At 43.2% G+C, this 22,006-nt stretch overlaps 1 protein-coding gene across 1 annotated transcript in view; it reads right to left on the bottom strand.

Moving 5' to 3' along the window:
• The window catches only part of LOC112245183 (protein piccolo-like), a 59,008-nt gene that overhangs the window by 26,041 nt on the left and 10,961 nt on the right, over positions 1–22,006 (bottom strand). The window contains exons 7-15 of the mRNA XM_042322751.1: positions 20,782–21,871; positions 18,713–18,781; positions 18,174–18,200; positions 12,380–12,471; positions 8,953–9,028; positions 7,478–7,603; positions 1,656–1,764; positions 1,473–1,540; positions 1,082–1,335 (exon numbers count right to left, since the gene is read on the bottom strand). Of these exons, the coding sequence (XP_042178685.1) occupies positions 1,082–1,335; positions 1,473–1,540; positions 1,656–1,764; positions 7,478–7,603; positions 8,953–9,028; positions 12,380–12,471; positions 18,174–18,200; positions 18,713–18,781; positions 20,782–21,871 (1,911 nt within the window). The remainder of the gene's footprint in view (positions 1–1,081; positions 1,336–1,472; positions 1,541–1,655; positions 1,765–7,477; positions 7,604–8,952; positions 9,029–12,379; positions 12,472–18,173; positions 18,201–18,712; positions 18,782–20,781; positions 21,872–22,006) is intronic.

Here is a 22,006-nt window from a genome sequence, read left to right as displayed (position 1 = left end):
CATACAAAGTAGAAAGTAGTTAATACAATGTGTATTTACACACTCACACTCACACCCATGCATGCATCTCTCTCTTTCTATATCACCTGTGTATTTATACCTGTGTTCTCTGTTTGTCCGTTGCCAGTTTGTCGAGTCAACCAGCGTTTTTGTTCTCAGCTCCTGCTTTTCCCAGTCTCTCATTTTCTCACCATCCTGGTTTTGACCCTTGCCTGTCCTGACTCTGATCCTGCCTGCCTGACCACTCTGCCTGACCCTGACCCTGAGCCTGCCGACCTGCACCTTTGCCCCACCTCTGGACTATTGACCACTCTGCCTACCCTGACCTTGAGCCTGTCTGCTGTCCGGTACCGTTGCCCCACCTCTGGTTTTCTGACCCCTGCCTGCCTTGAACTGTCTATTGCCTGTCTTGAACTGTCTATTGCCTGCCTTGAACTGTCTATTGCCTGCCTTGAACTGTCTATTGCCTGCCTTGAACTGTCTATTGCCTGCCTTGAACTGTCTATTGCCTGCCTTGAACTGTCTATTGCCTGCCTTGAACTGTCTATTGCCTGCCTTGAACTGTCTATTGCCTGCCTTGAACTGTCTATTGCCTGCCTTGAACTGCCTGACTTGAACTGTCTATTGCCTGCCTTGAACTGTCTATTGCCTGCCTTGAACTGTCTATTGCCTGCCTTGAACTGTCTATTGCCTGCCTTGAACTGTCTATTGCCTGCCTTGAACTGTCTATTGCCTGCCTTGAACTGTCTATTGCCTGCCTTGAACTGTCTATTGCCTGCCTCCGTTCGATTATTAAACCATTGTTAATTTGACGTGTCCACCTCTGGGTTTTTAGCTTGATTCCTGATACCCTACACACATATACCATGCATGTTTCTCTATAATTAGCCTGTCATGTTTCTGTGATCCACAATGCAGCCACAGCAGTTGACCTTGACCTCTACCACACAAACAAACGTACACATGCACAGTATTTGTGAATTATTAATTATGAACTCACCAGCCATATGGATGTACTAACATACTCTACAGGGAGCTACGGGCTCTCAATATCATAATGTACTACTAGTGAAGGCATTACCTTGGCGCTGTGGCGTTGTTTCTTGTTGATGGCTGGGGAGGCAGGCTGACCGGGGCTGGGGACGGCACTAGAGCTAGCCGATGCATTGCCTGAGTGTAACAGAGCTGAGCGGTCAAGGGCAGAGAGGACCCCTACACCTCCTGGCCCCCCCACCCCCATTCCTACCCCCATCCCAGGGGCCTGCTGTTGGGAAAACTTCTGCAGCTCTGCAGCCAGCTGCTTAGGGTCCACTCCTGGAGAACACTGCCTGTCACCTACACACACACACACACAGACACACACACACAGTAACATTCACAATGAAGCATTGTAAAGTTACATAAACATTATGATACATTATAACAATAGTGCAAAAGTCATGATGAAGCATTATAACAATGTAGCGGTGTACCAGGCTTCAGCTGGTCATGGTTCTCCAGGGCCTGGGGATGCTCAGGGTCAGACAGCATGTTCAGGTCACTGAGAGAGACAGACAGAAAGGTCCAATTTAGGTCTCATCTAAATTAAGTGGGGATAAGAGGAGAGAGGGATGAGAAAGGATAGAGAGCGATGAGGAATAAGATATTTGACTCACAGTCTCACACAGAGCTCAGTCTCTGCAGACGGCTGACCCATAATGCACTGCACCTCCTCGTAAGTCTTCCCCATCAGAGGAACCCCGTTCAACTCCAACACCTGCATTCCTACAGAGAGAGACAGAGAGCGAGAGAGCACTTTGACGCCAGTAAGATAACGTAACAACACATAACCCTTCATAATATCACACTTATCTCTGTTTGGTTTATGTATGTTTATGACACATGATTCAAACTGCTATGGCACCACAGATTGATTCTCGATCCTGCAGTCAGGGTCTTGAGACAATCTCAGACTAGAGACACCTTGGTCTCAATGCATCTCAGAACACAAAACGCAACCCAAACAAGTTTAGCTCAGGGAGAAATGTCTTACTCCTTCTCAAGAGTAGGCGCTACATCTTTTAAAAACACCACTGCCTTTCATTTCATTGACTAGAACAGTGGTTCCCAACGTTTTTTGTTTACTGTACCGACTACTTCATTTGGCTCAGCCCGGAGTACCCAATAAGTACCCCCATAGTGCATTTTACCAGTAACTGTGTGGTCTCATGGGTCTTCTTAAGTACCCCCTGTGGATAGGCCAAGTACCCCCAGGGGGTCCTAGTACCCCTGGTTGGGAACCACTAGACTAGAGTATATATTTTTCAGGTTCTGGTTCACACAGCAGACAAGACTCAGAGAGCATGACAGAGTATATAGCAGTAAGAGCTGTATGATGGATACTGAAAGGGAGAAAGTGCACAGTAAACTCAAACCCATGCCAGCATCGGTGCTGTGGCTGCACTTACACAAATGAAACCTCGTCTTCAGATAAGACTTTTGCTTACGAAGTAACTCGCCAGCTGCTGTGACAACAAAAGATTTTATTAACATATCTCTCTCTTTGTATGTTAGAGAGTCAAGGCCACAGCAACATTTAGAATACTCTCTCTCTCTCTCTCTCTCTCTCTCTCTCTCTCTCTCTCTCTCTCCGTCTCTCAATCATCTCTCCCTTTCTTTCTCTATTTATCTCTCTCTCTCTCTCTCTCTCTCTCTCTCTCTCTCATTCTCCTCATCTCTCCCTTTCTCTATTTATCTCTCTCTCTCTCTCTCTCTCTCTCTCTCTCCGTCTCTCATTCCCCCACTCCTCATCTCTCCCTTTCTTTCTCTCATCTCTCCCTTTCTTTCTCTATTTTATCTCTCTTTCTTTCTCTCTCCTCTCTGTCTCTCATTCTCTCATCTATTTATCTCTCTCTCTCTCCTCTCTGTCTCTCATCACCCCCTCTCTCATTCTCTCTCTCTTTGCATCTCAGGGTACAAGTGTTCAGTTCCATGGTCTCTTTCAACTAAAGTCTAAACACAGAATTTGCATTAAGGTAATTTACTCCTCTGAAGAGAGTCAGATAAAAGCACAACATAAGACCACAACAACACAATGGTCCTATGACTGCTTCCATTCCTAGGAGGGTTACTGTGTAATAGGGTGGCTGGTTGCCTAGTGGTTAGAGCATTGGGCCATCAACCGAAAGGTTGCTGCTTCGAATACTCGAGCCGACAAGGTGAAAATCTGTGCACTTAAGCAAGACAATTAACCCACATTTGCTCCAGGGGTGTTGGACTACATGGCTGACCCTGTAAAACAACACATTTCACTGCACCTATCTGGTGTATGTGACAATAAACCATATAAATACAGTACCAGTCAAAAGTTTGGACACACTAACTCATTCCAGGGTTTTTCCTTATTTTGACTATTTTTCTACATTGTAGAATAATAGTGACGACATCAACATTGTGAAAAAACACAAAGGATAATGAAGTAAGCAAATCAAAATATATTTTATATTTGAGATTCAAAGTAGCCACGCTTTGCCTTGATGACAGCTTCAAATCAAATCAAAGTGTATTTGTCATGTGCGCAGAATACAACAGGTTACAGTGAAATGCTTACTTACAGGCTCTAACCAATAGTGCAAAAAGGTATTAGGTGAACAATAGGTAAGTAAAGAAATAAAAACAACAGTAAAAAGACAGTGAAAAACAGTAGCGAGGCTGTAACAGTAGGGAGGCTATATACAGAAGCAAGGCTACAACAGTAGCGAGGCTACATACACACACCGGTTAGTCAGGCTGATTGAGGTAGTATTTACATGTACATATGGTTAAAGTGACTATGAATATATGATGAACAGAGAGTAGCAGTAACGTAAAAGAGGGGTTGGTGGGTGGTGGGACACAATGCTGATAAGCCAGTTAGCCAATGTGCTGGAGCACTGGTTGGTCGGGCCAATTGAGGTAGTATGTACATATGTAAAAGTGACTATGCATATATGGTTAAAGTGACTATGCATATATGATGAACACAGAGTAGCAGCAGCGTAAAAGATGTGTTGGGGGGGACACACAATGCAAATAGTCCGGGTAGCCAATTGATTACCTGTTCAGGAGTCTTATGGCTTGGGGGTAAAAACTATTGAGAAGCCTTTTTGTCCTAGACTTGGCACTCCGGTACCACGTGCCATGTGGTAGTAGAGAGAACAGTCTATGACTGGGGTGGCTGGGGTATTTAACCATTTTTAGGGCCTTCCTCTGACACCGCCTGGTGTAGAGGTCCTGCATGGCAGGCAGCTTAGCCCCAGTGATGTACTGGGCCGTACGCACTACCCTCTGTAGAGCAACTGCCATACCAGGCCGTACCAGTCAGGATGCTCTCGATGTTGCAGCTGTAGAACCTTTTGAGGATCTCAGGACCCTTGCCAATTCTTTTTAGTTTCCTGAGGTGGAATAGGCTTTGTCGTGCCCTCTTCACAACTGTCTTGGTGTGTTTGGACCATTGTAGTTTGTTGGTGATGTGGACACCAAAGAACTTGAAGCTCTCAACCTGCTCCACTACACTACTAAGGGCAAACAAGATGGGATGACATATCGCTGTGGTAGCCATGCTGGTCAAGTGAGACTTGAATTCTAAATAAATCTTGACAGTGTCACCAGCAAAACAACCCCACACCGTCACACCTCCTCCTCCATACATGCGGAGATCATCTGTTCACCTACTCTGTGTCTCACAAAGACACCGCGGTTGGAGCCGAAAATCTCAAGTTTGGACTCATCAGACCAAAGGACAGATTTCCACAGGACTAATGTCCATTGCTCGTGTTTCTTGGCCAAAGCAAGTCTCTTCTTCTTATTGGTGTCCTTTAGTAGTGGTTTCTTTGCAGCAACTCAACCATGAATTCTGCCTGATTCACACAGTCTCACACAGTCTCCTCTGAACAGTTGATGATGAGATGTGTCTGTTACTTAAACTCTGTGAAGCATTTATTTGGGCTGCAAGAACTTATCCTCTGCAGCAGAGGTAACTCTGGGTCTTCCTTTCCTGTGGCAGCCCTCATGAAAGACAGTTTCATCATAGCGCTTGATGGTTTTTGCGACTGCACTTGAAGAAACTTTCAAAGTTCTTGAAATGTTCCGCATTGACTGACCTTCATGTCTTAAAGTAATGATGGACTGTCGTTTCTCTTTGCTTATTTCAGCTGTTCTTGCCATAATATGGACTTGGTCTTTTACCAAATAGGGCTATCTTCTGTATACAACACCTACCTTGTCACAGCACAACTGATTGGCTCAAACGTATTAAGAAGGAACAACATTCCACAAATGAACTTTTAACAAGGCACACCTGTTAATTGAAATGCATTCCACCTCATGAAGCTGGTTGAGAGAATGCCAAGAGTGTGCAAAGCTGTCATGAAGGCAAAGGGTGGCTACTTTGAAGAATCTAAAATCTAAAATATATTTTGATTTGTTTAACACATTTTTGGTTACTACATGATTCCATATGTGTTATTTCATAATTTCGATGTCTTCACTATTATTCTACAATGTAGAGAATAGTCAAAATAAAGAAAATAAAGAATGAGTAGGTGTGTCCAAACTTTTGACTGGTACTGTATATGTTAGAGAAACACAAACAACTAAACATTCTGTCAAAATTAGGATACACTGAGATACTTACTCTAGCTACATAATAATTTTCACAATCTGTATAAGCTCAATACTATTATAAACTGTAGGGGATTTTAGGGAGATGGCATATGCAGAGAGAGAAAGTGTGTGTGTCTATTTGTCCTTCAAACTCCTCTCTCAGAAAAGTCCAGGCTGTTCCATGTCGCAAGTGTCACCACCAGGGTGTGACGTCACAGCGTCTGAAGTGAGTATGACAGCAAGCGGGAGTAGATGAACACTATCTCATTGTCAGAAACATCCCTAACTGCAGTGGATTACGCTATAGAACTATAAAGAACCAGGCTTTCCTTCAGGTTTAACCCAGGAGGGCTGGATGCAGAGACACATCCTACATGTGACAGTAAGTCCCTGAAATATATCAGTAGGAGAAAGCTACTGTCCTACACATTGTTCAGGAGGTCTGGTAAATAAAGTGGTGTGTTCTGAAGTCTCTTCTACTTTGTTGTATACTGCCTGTAGCCTGTACTAATCTATGTGCTTCAGAAAGGAGGGTTTTACAGTAATATGATGAATGGAAGCAGAACGAGGGGGAGGGGGGCTAAATACTGTGTGTGTGTGTGCGTGTGTTTCAGTGTGTGTCTGCGTGTGTGTGTGTGTACAGGACTCTGAACAGCTTCTACCCCCAAGTCATAAGAATGCTAAATGGTTAGTTAAATAGTTAACCAAATAGCTTCCTGGACTATCCTCGTTGACCCTTTTTTGACTCATCACATATGCTGCTGCTTCTGTTGATTATCATTCACTTTATTCCAAGTTATATGTACATAGTGTAGCTATCTCAATTACCTCGTACCCCTGCGCATCGACTCGGTACTGGTACCCCGTGTATATAGCCAAGTTATTGTTACTAATTGTGTGTTTATTATAACTTTTTTTTGTATTATTGTTGAATTGTATTATTTTTGTATTTTCTTTCTCTCTACATTGTTGGGAAGGGCCCGTAAGTAAGCACTTCACTGTTAGTCTACACTTGTTGTTTACCAAGCATGTGACAAATGCAATTTGATATGGTGTGTGTGTCAGTGTGTGTGTGAACATGTAGGTTTGTCAGAGAGAGAAATAGAGACAGAGAGAGAGGGACAGAAAAAGAGAGAGAGGGAGAGAGAGGGAGACAGAGAGAGAGAGAGAGAGAGAGAGAGAGAGAGAGAGAGAGAGAGAGAGGGATAGAGATACAGGGAGAGAGTGTGAATGACTGTGTGTGTGCTAAATACAGCATAATGGCTAGTCTTGTGGCAGTGCAAAGAGACAGCAGTGCAAAAAGTGGCAGTGCAAAAAGAGTTTTTTCTCTGGCTATCTAATGTCTCAGAGAATGAGACATGACAGACGCACACGCAAACACAAACATACTGTACACACACAAACACCCTCTTATCTCTCTATAGTGCACAGAGAGCTTGGCAAAGATATTCACAGTGAGCTGACAGTGGCCTGAAATGATTCATATAATAATAGATTTCTGCTTAAACCAGTAGCTAATCTGCTCTGAGCTGAAATCTGACACGTGTGAAATAATCAATATACCTCATCCAGCTTATCTCAGACAAATTTAAATGCATACAACATGAGCTTATGAGTTATGATACTGCTGTATAAGATTGTTAATCATTGTTTTTTTCCAAATGTCACTTTCATTTCCTTTCCACACAGATTAAAATCCCACTATGATGACGATCCCATCGGCTATAGCCCACAGTATTTTCTCAACCTTAAATCAGACTGTCCCTGTATGAACAGAGATGACTAATGTCCTGTTCTCTCGTCCTTCCCTTGCTCCATTTATACCTTACACAAGTACATGTTCACAAACACTTACCTTCCACCACTTTCCCTGTCTGTTCGGCCACTCCTCCGGGTGTAACCTTAGCGATGTAGGCTCCTATCTCACCATGACAACCAGGAATCTCCTTTCCTCCCACCACACGAATCCCCAGGCCATTCCCTGCAGGGAACGCACACAACCGTTCAAAAGTTTGGGGTCACTTAGAAATGTCCTTGTTTTTTTTGTTCATTAAAATAACATCAAATTGATCAGAAATACAGTGTAAACATTGTTAAAGGTGTAAATTAATATTGTAGCTGGAAACAGCAGATATTTAATGGAATATCTACATAGGTGTACAGAGGCCCATTATCAGCAACCATCACTCCTGTGTTCCAATGGCATGTTGTGTTAGCTAATCCAAGTTTATCATTTTAAAAGGCTAATTGATCATCAAAAAATAATTTTGCAATTATGTTAGCACAACTCAAAACTGTTGTGCTGATTAAAGAAGCAGTACTGCTGGCCTTCTTTAGACTAGTTGAGTATCTGGAGCATCAGCATTTGTGGGTTCGATTACAGGCTCAAAATAACCAGATACAAAGACCTTTCTTCTGAAACTCATCAGTCTATTCTTGTTCTGAGAAATGAAGGCTATTTCCATGTGAGAAATTGCCAAGAAACTGAAGATCTGGTACAACGCTTTTTCTTTGCAACTCTGCCAAGAAGGCCAGCATCCCGGAGTCGCCTCTTCACTGTTGACGTTGAGACTGGTGTTTTGTGGGTACTATTTAATGAAGCTGACAGTTGAGGACTTGTAAGGTGTCTGTTTCTCAAACTAGACACTCTAATGTATTTGTCCTCTTGTTCAGTTGTTCACCGGGCCTCCCACTCCTCTTTCAATTCTGGTTAGAGCCAGTTTGCGCTGTTCTGTGAAGGGAGTAGTACACAGCATTGTACGAGATCTTCAGTTTCTTGGCAATTTCTCGCATGGAATAGCCTTCATTCCTCAGAACAAGAATAGACTGACGAGTTTCAGGAGAAAGTACTCAGATTTATTGCTTCTTTAATCAGACAACAGTTTTCAGCTGTGCTAACATAATTGCAAAAGGCTTTTCTAATAATCAATTAGCTTTTTAAACTAATAAACTTGGATTAGCTAACACAACGTGCCATTGGAACATAGGAGTGATGGTTGCTGATAATGGGCCTCTGTACCCCTTTGTAGATATTCCATTAAAAATCAGCCGTCTCCAGCTACAATAGTCATTTACAACATTAACAATGTCTACACTGTATATCTGATAAATTTGATGTTATTTTAAAGGACAAAAAATGTGCTTTTCCTTCAAAGTCAATGGCATTTCTAAGTGGCACCCAAACTTTTGAAAGGTAGTGTATATCAATGGACAATATACAGTATAACAATATATCAATGGCTATATTGGAAATCCATGAGATGATCCTATTATTATCATTAATGAGCAGATATCTACATATTAGAGAATGTTTACTGTGTTCTGCTCTACCTGAGACACTGGTGTCCTTGGGGTCCCTCTGTAGTTTGAGCCGGGTGTGAGGGAACACATAGGGAATCAGCTTAATCTGGGGGAGGCACACAGAGCATGGAGTGTTTGTAAAAAAAAATTGCCAAGGCAGCAGCTACTCTTCCTGGAGTCCAAACACATTAAGGCACTTACATTACATGTGAAGCAAAATATAAAATGGTACATCATATAACATTATTACACTGCTATATGTCCACAATACAACATGTATAATACCACCATACAACAATATTACAATGTACGTGTGTGTAGAGTGCGTATGCTAGTGCTTGTGTGCGTGTGTGTGTCTGTACCTGTGTGTTTGTCTCTTCACAGCCCCTGTTGTTCCATAAGGTGTATTTTTACTCGTTTTTTAAATCTGATTCTACTTGATTCAGTTACCTGATGTGGAATAGAGCTCCATGTAGTCATGGCTCTATGTAGTACTTTGTGCCTCCCATAGTCTGTTCTGGACTTGGAGATTATGAAGAGATCTCTGGTGGCATGTCTTGTGCGTTATGCATGAGTGTCTGAGCTGTGTGCTAGTAGTTTAAACAAACAGCTCAGTACATTCAGTTTATCAACACTTCTTACAAAAACAAGTAGTGATGAAGTCAATCTCTCCTCCACTTTGAGCCAGGAGGGATGGACATGCACATCATTGACATACATACCCCGTGTACTTTTAAGGGCCAGCTGTGCTGCCCTGTTCAGAGCCAATTGTCCCTCTATGTGGCACGGTTTGGTAACAGGCTGATTGGTCGGTTATTTGTGACCAGTTTCAGGAAACTAGGCGTATGTCGCAAGTCACGACTTCACAGGAGAGGCATTTGAACGTTTATTTTTATTTTTTTACATTAAAATCCGTTAGCATCTTCTGTCTATAAAATGAGCTGCTCGTTAAGTGTAGATAATCCTTTCTAATGCAGTTTTTTCAAAATATATAATGTTAGCCATGGAGAACTGCAAATGTGTTGCTACTGCTCTCAACCAGAGTGACTTGACACAAGATTATTGAGGTTATTCTTCTTATCTAAACTTGAGAGGTGAATTGATGTTATGCAAAGTTGTAATGTCTTCTCAAGTTTTTAGTTTTTTCCTGTTTTACAGCTTCGATGCTCTGGAGTCTGGTGCTTTTGTCGCCAAGGAGCGTTCGGACTCAGTCGGGACCAGGTTTTAGCTGCTGCGCAAAGCTGACATCTTTCCTCCCATAGATGTCTGCCTGTACCAGCAGCACCTGGACTGGACACAGCTAGACAAACTTATATTTTTGAAAAGATCAGGGAGTTTTGCGAGGAAGAGGCTATGGACATCACATGCCCTGCACCAAAGTCAAGGGCAGAACAGAAACAGGCTCCCTGAATATAGATTCCCTTGTTCATGCGTGGTTCGGACGGACCAGTTAATCACTGGGGGCGAGATCCCAGCCATCAGCACTATCTTCAGTGCCTTTTGTCACATGACTCTCTCCTAACACATACGTTGATGCTACTTTTTTTTTATCCTGCTGTTCAGCCACTTTACCCCTGATTGATGGCATATTCCTACCTCATCTTTCACTGATATCCTTATTGATGTTGTTCTTGAACATAATGTATATTGTTTTGTTCTTTCTCTACTGGCATTGACACTTGTTCTTTTTTTCTTTATATTTATTTTACTATCTATTTTTGATATTGCTACTTTGCAAGTAACCACTTCGCTGTACCGTTTACAACTTCTGGAGAGACCCATCCACTTAACAAGATGTGGCTGGGGGTTATAGCATTTCTTCCACATGACCCATCAATTTAGAAAAGTGTGTCTGGGTAAGCATCATCGAATATTTATAAATTATTTTTATTTGGACACTTTCTGTTTACCTGGAATTTTTACTTATTGTTGGTTATAACTTTTTGTCTAAATCTTTACTACACTACTCACTGTTTAGCACATGACCTCACATGTGAATCCTTAAAGAGATGGGTGGGGCTGGCTTAAAAGGGTGTGAACAATTCTGAATGGGTGTAGACAATGAAAAGCTCTCCAGTAGGTGTACCAAAAATTCAAGGACCATTTTCTCAAAAGTTTATCAACTTTCAAAGCAGAATTACTTTCGCATTGTTCCTCAAATACAGTGTATGATATACCAGTTTGTAACTCTGTATCTCTGCTTTTAACCAATCTAAAAAACACCATTTCAAATGTTGATACATAAGACAATAATACAAAGACATAAGACAAATCAAGGCGGTCATCACATTTGAGCCAGTAAAGGGGGCTGTACTATTCTTGGGTAGCGCAATGACTTTTGCTTCCCTCCTGGCCAGAGGGCACACCCTTTTAGTAGGCTTAAATTGATGATATGGCAAATATTGTCCACTATTATCCTCAGTTATTTTCCATCTAGGTTGTCAGACCCTGATGGCTTGTCATTGTTGATAGACAACAATAATTTTTTCACCTCCTCCACACTCACATTACAGAATTCATAAGTACAATGCCTTTCTTTCATAATTTGGTCAGATATACTTTGATGTGTAGTGCCAGCGTTTGTTGCTGGCATGTTATGCCTAAATTTTCTAATCTTGCCAATGAAAAAATAATTAAAGGAGTTGGCAATATCAGTGGGTTTTGTGATGAATGAGCCATCTGATTCAATGAATAATGGCCGAGTTTAACTTTTTCCCCCCAAAGTTTCATTTAAGGTACTCCAAAGCTTATTATTGGCATTCTTTGAATTATTTATTTTTGTTTCATAGTATTGTTTATTTTAATTTTTAGTTAGTTTATTCACATGATTTCAATCGGTTGTGCTGCCAGACGTATGTCCCATTCCTTTTGCCTCATCCCTCTCAATCATAACATTTTTCAATATCCCACAATCCAAGGGGATTCAACAGTTTTTACAGTTATTTTCTTACTGGGTGCGCGATAATTAGTAACTGGAATAAGCAATTTCATAAATGTGTCAAGTGTAGCGTCTGGTTGCTCCTCATTACACACCATAGACCAGCAAATATTATTTACATCATCAACATAAAAATCCCTATACAACTTATTGTATGACCTCTTATACACTATATTAGGCCCAGCCTTTGGAACTTTGGTTTTCCTAGATATGGTTAATATTGTGATTGCTACATCCTATGGATTTGGATACTGCTTTAAAGCACATTTCTGCAACATTAGTCAAATCAATACATGTTGATAATTTCATTCCTGTGCTGTTTGTAACTAACCTGGTAATTTGACTGATAACCTGAACCAGGTTGCAGGCACTGGTTACAGTTTGAGTACAACTCTGCTAAAGACAACATGAACAAAACAGGCACTATCAATGTATATTTAATGAGGGGGAAGATGTATGTTAGTTTATTTATTAAATATAGTTCACTAATTTAGACTTATCCTATCCAGCTCCTCTCACCTGTCTCCTGTCCAGAGGCTGTCCATTTTCCTGATGTTGTCTCTCTGCAGGCTTATCAAACCAGTCAGTGTCCTCCCTCCTCAGGTGGTACGCTACACAGGGACAGAGATGGGGGCAGGGGGACACAGGGGTGGAGGGGACAGGGACACAGACAGAGAGGGGATACTCAATTGTCAAACACAATATAAGCAGGATGGATGCCCAACTCCAAATAAACCACTAGCCTCCAGCCATGGACCATATATGCACTTATTGTAGATCTAAAGGTATTTGCAATTTTAATAACTCATTGCAATTTTAATAACTCCAAATCACTCTCTGGTAGGCTTGGCGGAGTCTACGTAATGTGGATGATCAGATCTACGCAGGTGTCTTGGGGTGGGAGCAAGATGGCAATGTGAAATTGGGTATAAGTAGCAGCCCCTTACAATACTTTATAAACACATCCTTTGCTCCATGTTTACTGCTCGTAAGTGATCAGTGATCAGAGCTGTCTGGAGAGGTGAAGGCAGCATGGTAGATAACCAGCTACTGTCCCATCCGCAGTACTATCAGATCAGTGAACATTTAAGAGACTGGATGGGGATGGATGTATTTGAACTAGGTATGTCATGCGCACATTGGCATGCAGAGGTCCCCGGTGTGTGTGTGTGTTTGTTTGTATGTGTATGTGTTTGTGTTTGTGTTTGTGTGTGTGTGTGTGTGTGTGTGTGTGTGTGTGTGTGTGTGTGTGTGTGTGTGTGTGTGTGTGTGTGTGTGTGTGTGTGTGTGTGTGTGTGTGTGTGTGTGTGTGTGTGTGTGTGTGTGTGTGTGTGTGTGTGTGTGTGTGCAGATTAGGTCATGCATAGAGAGAGTGAAACATCTCCACAGTGGGTCAAGGACACAGTAGACAGATTTTAGGTGGAAGTGGAAGAGTGTCTTCCACAGTCACAGTACAGTTCCCTTTGCCCTGAGACAGTGAGGTAGTACATGGTGTCATCAGGGTGATCCAACAGCATGATCAGTGTTACATCTATAATTGTGTGATGGACCCTAGACACATACTTACCTAGTATTCCGACATACCACTGTTGTGGTAACACATGTATGTAATGCAAATGTGAGCCGTATCTGAGTGACCTTGCAATAGTGCATGAACATGAATTCCAGAAATGGCATTGATATACACTATATATACAAAAGTATATGGACACCCTTCAAATTAGTGGATTTGGCTGTTTCGAACACACAGCCATGCAATCGCCATAGACAAACGTTGGCAGTAGAATGGCCTTACTGAAGAGCTCAGTGACTTTCAATGTGGCACCGTCATAGGATGCCACCTTTCTAATAAGTCAGTTCGTCAAAATTCTCCTCTGCTAAAGCTGCCCCAGTTAACTGTAAGTGCTGATATTGTTAAGTGGAAACGTCTAGGAGCAACAACAGCTCAGCCGTGAAGTCATAGTCCACTCAAGCTCACAGAATGAGTGCTGAAGCGCATAGCGTGTAAAACTCGTCTGTCTGCAGTTGCAACACACACTACCGAGTTCTAAACTGCCATTGGAAGCAATGTCAGCACAAGAACTGTTCATCGGGAGCTTCATGAAATGGGTTTCCATGGCCAAGCAGCCACACACAAGCCTAAGATCACCATACGCAATGCCAAGCGTCTCCTCGAGTGGTGTAAACCTCACTGTTGTTGGACTCTGGAGCAGTGGAAATGCGTTTTCTTGAGTGATGAATCATGTTTCACCATCTGGCATTCCAATAGACACATCTGGCAGATGCCAGGAGAATGCTACCTGCCCCAATGCATAGTGCCAACTGTAAAGTTTGGTCGAGAAGGAATAATGGTCTGGGGCTGTTTTTCATTGTTCGGGATAGGCCCCTTAGTTCCAACGAAGGTAAATCTTAACGCTACAGCATACAATCATTTTCCAGACAATTCTGTGAACTTTGTGGCAACAGTTTGGGGGAGACCCTTTCCTGTTTCAGCATGACAATGCACCCGTGCACAAAGCGAGGTCCATACATAAATGGTTTGTCGAGATCAGTGTGGAAGAACTTGACTGGCCTGAGCCCTGACCTCAAACCCATCGAACACATTTGGGATGAATTGGAATGCCGAGTGCAAGCCAGGCATAATCGCCTAATTGCTTTTTTTTCTCATTGTTTGTAACATATGATAGATGATGTTGCTGTTACCGTCTCTTTTGACCGAAAATAGCTTCTGGACATCAAAACAACTATTAGTCACCTCGAACTGGACAAAGATGTTTTATTTAATGAGTCTGACGAGAAGAATATACTGCTTTGTCGCGACAAGGCCCAAATAGGCCGTCATCCGCATATGGAGAAAAAGGGAGGGGAGAGTGGGGTGCCTTAAAATAATTAGCCGAGTAGGTAAACCACCACAACCCTCCATATTATTGGCCAATGTGCAATCATTAGAAAACAAACTGGACGATCTATGATTAAGACTATCCTGCCAACGGGACATTAAAAACTGTAATACCTCATGTTTCACCGAGATGTGGCTAAATGACGACATGGATAATATTGTGCTGGCTGGCTTCTCCGTACATCGGCAGGACAGAGGAGATATGTCTGGTAGCACGAGGGGCGGGGGTGTGTGTCTATTTGTAAATAACTGCTGGTGCGTGATGTCTAATATTATAGAAGCCTTGAGGTATTGCTCACCTGAGGTAGAATACCTTATGATAAGCTGTAGACCACACTATCTACCAAGAGAGTTCTCATCGATTTTATTCGCAGCCGTCTATTTACCACCACAAACCGATGCTGGCACTAAGACCGCACTCAACGAGCTGTATAAGGTCATAAGCAAACAAGAAAATGTTCAGCCAGAAGCGGTGCTCCTAGTGGCCGGCGACTTTAATACAGGCAAACTTAAATCCATTTTACCTAATTTCTAACAGCATGTCACATGTGCAACCAGAGGAGAAAGAAATCTCTAGACCACCTTTACTCCACACACAGAGACGTATACAAAGCTCTCCCTCGGCCCTCCATTGAACAAATCTGACCATAATTCTATCCTCCTAATTCCTGCATACAAGCAAAAACTAAAGCAGGAAGTACCAGTGACTCGCTCAATACGGAAGTGTTCAGATGACAAGGATGCTACGCTGCAGGACTATTATGCTAGCACAGACTTGAATATGTCCAATGGCATTGAGAAGTATACCACCTCAGTCACTGGCTTCATCAATAAGTGCATCGAGGACGTCATCCCCACAGTGACCGTACGTACATATCCCAACCAGAATCCATGTATTACAGGCAACATCCACACCGAGCTAAAGGCTAGAGCTGCCGCTTTCAAGGAGCGGGACACTAATCCAAAAGCTTATAAGAAAACCCGCTATGACTTCAGATGAACCATCAAACAGGCAAAGCATCAATACAGGACTAAGATTGAATTCTACTACGCTTGTCAGATGTAGCAGGGCTTGAAAACGGTTATGGACTAAAAAGGGAAACTCAGCTGTAAGCTGCCCAGTGACGCGAGCCTACCAGATGAGCTAAATTACTTTTATGCTAGCTTCGAGGCAACACTGAAGCATGCATGAGAGCACCAGCTGTTCCGGACGACTGTGTGATCACACTCTCCATAGCCAATGTGAGTAAGGCCTTTAAACAGGTCAACATTCACAAAGCCGCGGGGTCAGACAGATTACCAGGACCTGTACTCAAACGGATGAACTGGCAAGCGTTTTCACTGACATTTTCAACCTCTCCCTGACCAAGTCTGTAACACCTATAGGTTTCAAACAGACCACCATAATCCATGTGCCCAAGAAAGCAAAGGTAACCACCCTAAATAATTACCACCCCGTAGCACTCACATTGGTAGCAATGAAGCACCCCAACAGATCCACAGATAACACAATCTCAATCGCACAGAATCATTTGGGTTAGGGTTTGGCCGGGGTAGGCCGTCATTGTAAATAAGAATTTGTTCTTAACTGACTTGCCTAGTTAAATAAAGGTTAAATAGAATAAAACATACAAAATGTGAGAATGCTGTTCATTGACTACAGCTCAGTGTTCAACACCATAGTATCCACAAAGCTCATCACTAAGCTAAGGACCCTGGGACTTAATACCTCCCTCTGCAACTGGATCCTGGACTTCCTGACGGGCCGCCCCCAGGTGGTAAGGGTAGGCAACAACACATCTGCCACACTGATCCGCAACACTGGGGCCCCTCAGGGGTGCGTGCTTAGTCTCCTCCTGTACTCCCTGTTCACCCCATGACAGTGTGGCCAAGCACGACTCCAACACCATCATTAAGTTTGCTGACGACATAACAGTGGTAACAGACATTACCGACATTGATGAGACAGCCCATAGGGAGGTCAGAGACCTGGTAGTGTGGTGTCAGGACAACAAACTTTCCCTCAATGTGAGCAAGACAAATGAGCTGATCTTAGATTATAGGAAAAGGAGGGCCGAACAGGCCCTCATTAACATCGATGGGGCCGAAGTGGAGAGTTCGAGAATTTCATGTTCCTTGGTGTCCACTTCACCAATAAACTATCATGGTCCAAACACACCAAGACAGTTGTGAAGAGGGCATGACAACACCTTTTTCCTCTCAGGAGACTGAAAAGATTTGTCATGAGTCCCCAGATGATCAAAACGTTCAACATCTGCACCATCGAGAGCATCCTGTCAGGTTGCATCACCACTTGGTAGGGCAACTGCTCAGCATCTGACGGTAAGGCGCTACAGAGGGTAGTGTGTACAGCCCAGTACATCACTGGGGCCAAGCTTTCTGACATCCAGGACCTATATACTAGGTGCTGTCAGAGGAAGGCCCAAGAAATGTTAAAGACTCCAGTCACCCAAGTCATAGACTGTTCTCTCTGCTACCGCACGACAAGAGGTACAGGAGCACCAAGTTTAGGACCAAAAGGCTCCTTAACAGCTTCTACCGCCAATCCATTAGACTACTGAACAATTATTCAAATGGCCTCCCAGACTGTTTACATTGACACCCCCCTTTGTTTTTACACTCCCACCACTCCCTGTTTATTATCTATGCATAGTCACTTTACTAATGACCTCGACTAACCTGTACCCCCGCATATTGACTCGGTACCGGTACCCGCTGTATATAGCCTTGCTATTGTTATGTAATTATTATAATTTTTTTAAACTTTAGTTTATTTAGTAAACATTTTCTTAACACTATTTCTTGAACTGCATTGTTGGTTAAGGGCTTGTAAGTACACGTTTCACTGTAAGGTCTACCTGTTCTATTTGGCGCATGTGACAAATACAATTTGATCAGTGCACGACCTCACTAATGCTTTTGTGGCTGAATGGAAGCAAGTCCTCGCAGCAATGTTCCATCTAGTGGAAACTCTTCCCAGAAGAGTGGAGGGTGTTATAGCTGGAAAGGGGGGACCAAGTCCATATTAATGTCCATGATTCTGGGCTAGATTTTCAACGACTAGGTGTCCACATACTTTGATCATGTAGTGTATGTACAGACCCATTTAAATGTGGGTCATTCCAGATATGGATTGCTTAACCACTACAATATGATACGTTTACAGTACATTGGCATCGACATATGGGTCATTCCATGATGAGTTTGATATATGTAAAGTACCATCCAAATATGGGTCATTCCAGAAATGGGTTTGATATGTTTGTGTGTATGATACCATCTACATCTGGTCATTGAGCACAATGGGGTGTGGGGTGTTGTGGGGTGGAGGCAGACATTGTCTAGGCTACATGGGGTTGGGATGTGGTCTGGACTTCACGCTGCAGCTCTCACCTTCTATGTTCCAGTTGGGGCCTCCGGCTGGGGTGTAAAGTTATATGTTTTAGAAACGGCTACAACACAACGTCAATGAATCTGAGACTTTTTCTCAGTGGGCTATGTCTCCATCCACTTACACTGTATATCACATGCACTGGACTAAATCTAAGTCAGCACATGCTTTGTAAGCAAATAAATACATCTTATAACGTTATAGTCCATCAGGGAGTTTGCATTTCTGAAGCGAAGTGCATGAAAGATGTATGTCATAATAGAGCAATTGTGAATAATTGTAAAATGATCTATCACAAATGCATGGGTATTTACTACTATATCATCGCGTTAGATACTGTAAAGACACATGGGGACTAAAGCAGTCTAAATATTAAAGGTAAACTCAGCTATATGACATCACAGTGTGGCGACGTATTTGCTCTTGCCAATTGGCGCCTTTCCTTGACGCATGGCTGGGTATCATATTGCGGAGTGTCCCTTTAACATGGTGCTGCTGTATTAGTGGAGGGCAGGCAGCATTCTAAACTAGAATACTCTACCGTGTCTGATACTCTCATGAAAGATTCTGGGATCATCTCTGTTCAGAGTCAGCATGGAGTCAGTTAGGGCTGGAACCAAGGCAGATAGACACTCTTATTTATGTGGGGTCATATTTATGTCTGCTGCTGATCAACTACTCACCAGTCTGTCATTGGAGTCAGTTTTGAAGTACATTTAAAACGGTACTATCTTCATGTCTATGCTATCTATGCTGTCTATGCTATCTATGCTATCTATGCTATCTAAAATGAATCCACTTGCATATGAATGTTTATTGGTTTGTATTTCTGCTTGTTAATGTTTTTTTGTTTTTTTTAAATATGTAAATTAAATTATGGTCATTCTGAAACTGACTACACTAAGCCAGGCCGATAGAAACACAGGAACAGAAGCATAGGGACATATTTCAGGAGTGTTGTCCTGGTTAGTAAACACTAAAATGGATGCTTCAGGATTTTGGCAATGAGGCCCTTTATCTACTACGAGTCAGATGAACGCGTGGATACCATTTTCATGTATTTTCATGCAGATTTAAGGAAGTTGCTAACTAGCGTTAGCGCAATGACTGGACGTCTATGGTAACTGCTAGCATGTTTCCAGTCATTGTGCTAACGCTAGTTAGCATTGGCTTGCGAAACAACATCTAACTTCATACTGGATGCTGAGACTAGGGAAGTTGTTAAAGGGCTTCATTGTCAAAATCCCAAAGTATTCCTTTAAGATAGAAGCAAGGACAGCTGTAATTTCACACTTACTCCCCAGGAGGAGATGGGGAGAGAACACATTCATATGCTGCCAATCAGAAGAGAGCATGCACATTTACAATCCCCTAGAAACATTCACAGCAACCAACATTCATAGCAACCAACATCATGCAAAAGATGCTTTAAAGCTTTATTGAAATGGAAACTCAAACACATTTAATCTCAGAGCAACATGCATGAATACAAAATCCAAAATACCCAAGATGGACAGGGATGAATATGCTATAAATAACTATGTGTGGTGTGAGTATCATGAAATATACTGTATGTCTACTATCAACATGGGTTCAAATCTAAAACTCATATACACAAACAAATAATCTACAACTCCATAATCCTTAGGGAAAAAATGTAATTGCATTGCAATATGACTGTGAGTATAATGCTCTCTGTATTATTACTGCTGTAATAGTAAATGTGTGTATTGCTGGCCAGGAGACGAAGTGAGGGAGGCAGGTGCTCTATATAAATGGCTGTCTGCATCGTCTGAACAATTACAGTAAGTAGACCCAGACCCACACATAGTGTGGCCATTAGGCCTTTAAAATGGCTGCTACCAGGGGGCCAAGCTCCACAATAGCTTCAAGGGTGCTTGGAAAAGTAAATATACTGTATGTCTATCTAAAGGCCTGACATACTTCCTGCAAGAGCCAGATAACATTTTATGTATGGAGAAGAAGAGGGGAAAGGAGAAGAAAAAGGAGGAGAGGGAAGGAGTGGTGTAGATGAAGGTGCCTATAGGCTATAGACAGCACCCAGATGGCAGTGACATACTGTTAGATATTCATTCGTCTCCCGCTCATTCAAATATATTATCACTCTCTTTTCTTTCTCTTCAAAAGCAGTACGCAGAGGCACTTAAAGTGTGTGTTATTTATGATCACCTATTATCCACTATATACACTATATATTTCACTGTTCTGTATGGTTTAAAGAAGCCCTGTATCCCATCATAGACATTTGGTCAGTGATGAAAGCAGAAAACCAACATGTAAAAGAAGAGAAGAGAACTGGAACATGCTAATAACATCATAGATGGAGTTAACAACACAGACATGCTGTCTCATACATAACATCAACAGTATTATGTATCAGTGAAGAAAATAAATAGTGTTGCATGCAGACATCAAACAAAACAGAAACCAGAACAAAACACAAACACAGTTACGTGACAAAAGCCACAAAATATGAGAAATAATAGGTGATCAGGAGCCTTCTCAGGCAGACATAAACACAGTCAGGAGCATGCGGTAGCTGCATGTCCAGAGAGTCAGGGTGCTGTGACAGCCTCAGGAGCCATTTACCTTCGCTGTCAGACATGGCTCCTCCCAGGTCGTCCATGATGAAGGCTATGTCTCTGTCGTAGACCCCACTATGTCCCAGTGTAGCCCTGGACTCCTCCCTCATGTGCTGCTGGACCTCCGGCAGGGAGTGGCTAGAGCCAAACTGGTCTCTGGAGTCAGCTGAGATGGGTGGTAGAGGGCCGGCTGAGGCTCTGGCCATGCCCATGGGCTCTCCCACAGGACTCAGAGGGCTCTCCTCCTCTGAGTTCTGAGCCACGATGGGGATGCGCCCGCGGCTCTGGCTTATAGGCAGGCTGGTGGGCTTGGTCCTGGCCACCCCCGTGCCGAACGCTGCATCTAATGCTTCTCCCTCAATCTTCAGCCTGAGAGAGGAGCTGGAAAGGTCCCGTTTGATGGACAGATCCAGGCCATAGACGGAAGTGGGACGGGAGTTGGGGCGGGAGTTGGGTCGGGAGGAGGGGCGAGAGCGCGTGCCGCTGGGGTAGGTGGTGTCGTCCTGTAGGGTAGTCCTCATGGTGGGTCCCCCCAGGCCAAGGGACTGGCCCAGGTTCTGGCCCAGAGAGCCAGCCAGGTTAGATCCCAGGGAGGAGTCCAGGTACTTCTGCTGCTCAGACAGGTTCTTCCTCAGGCCAAAGGTGATCTCATCCTGGAGCAGTCTGGCTCGCGTGGACAGGTTGGTGACAGACGAGGCTCCAGAGCACAGGAAGCTGCTGTAGTCTGGCTCCAGGTCTCTGCTCTCCTGGATGGAGGAGAACTTGGTTATCTTGGGGTCCATCAGGGTTGCCTTCTTCTGGTTCTTGATCTGTTTCTGGTAGAGCACGGCGGCAGGGAGCTGCTTGGCAGCTTGTTTCTCCAAGGTCAGCCGGCTGATGCTGTACTTGTCAGCCTTAGGGAAGTGTCTGTAGCTGGGGTCAGTGGGGAGGTACTGGGGCATGCCCAGGCCTGAGAGGTGCTCCAGACCCTCCGTCCCTCGTCTAAACTCCTGCTTTATCTGTTGCTTCAGGAGCTTCAGCTCATAAGGCTCCTCCATAGAGTCCTCCTCTCCTTTACCGTAGCTGTGCAGACGTGAGTTACCAAGGAACTCCGCAACCTAAACCAAGACAATACAATAATTTATCATCATCACAACACCCAAGTGAACAGGCAAATGCGGTATAGCAAAATACCAGCAAAAAAACCTGAGTAAAACACACTGACATACAATATGTAACAACATCCCCATTCC

Source organism: Oncorhynchus tshawytscha, linkage group LG06, assembly GCF_018296145.1.
Source record: "Oncorhynchus tshawytscha isolate Ot180627B linkage group LG06, Otsh_v2.0, whole genome shotgun sequence".
Lineage (NCBI taxonomy): Eukaryota > Metazoa > Chordata > Actinopteri > Salmoniformes > Salmonidae > Oncorhynchus > Oncorhynchus tshawytscha.
Note: the sequence above shows the minus strand (reverse complement) of the source record. Positions and strands in the feature narration are given on the sequence as shown.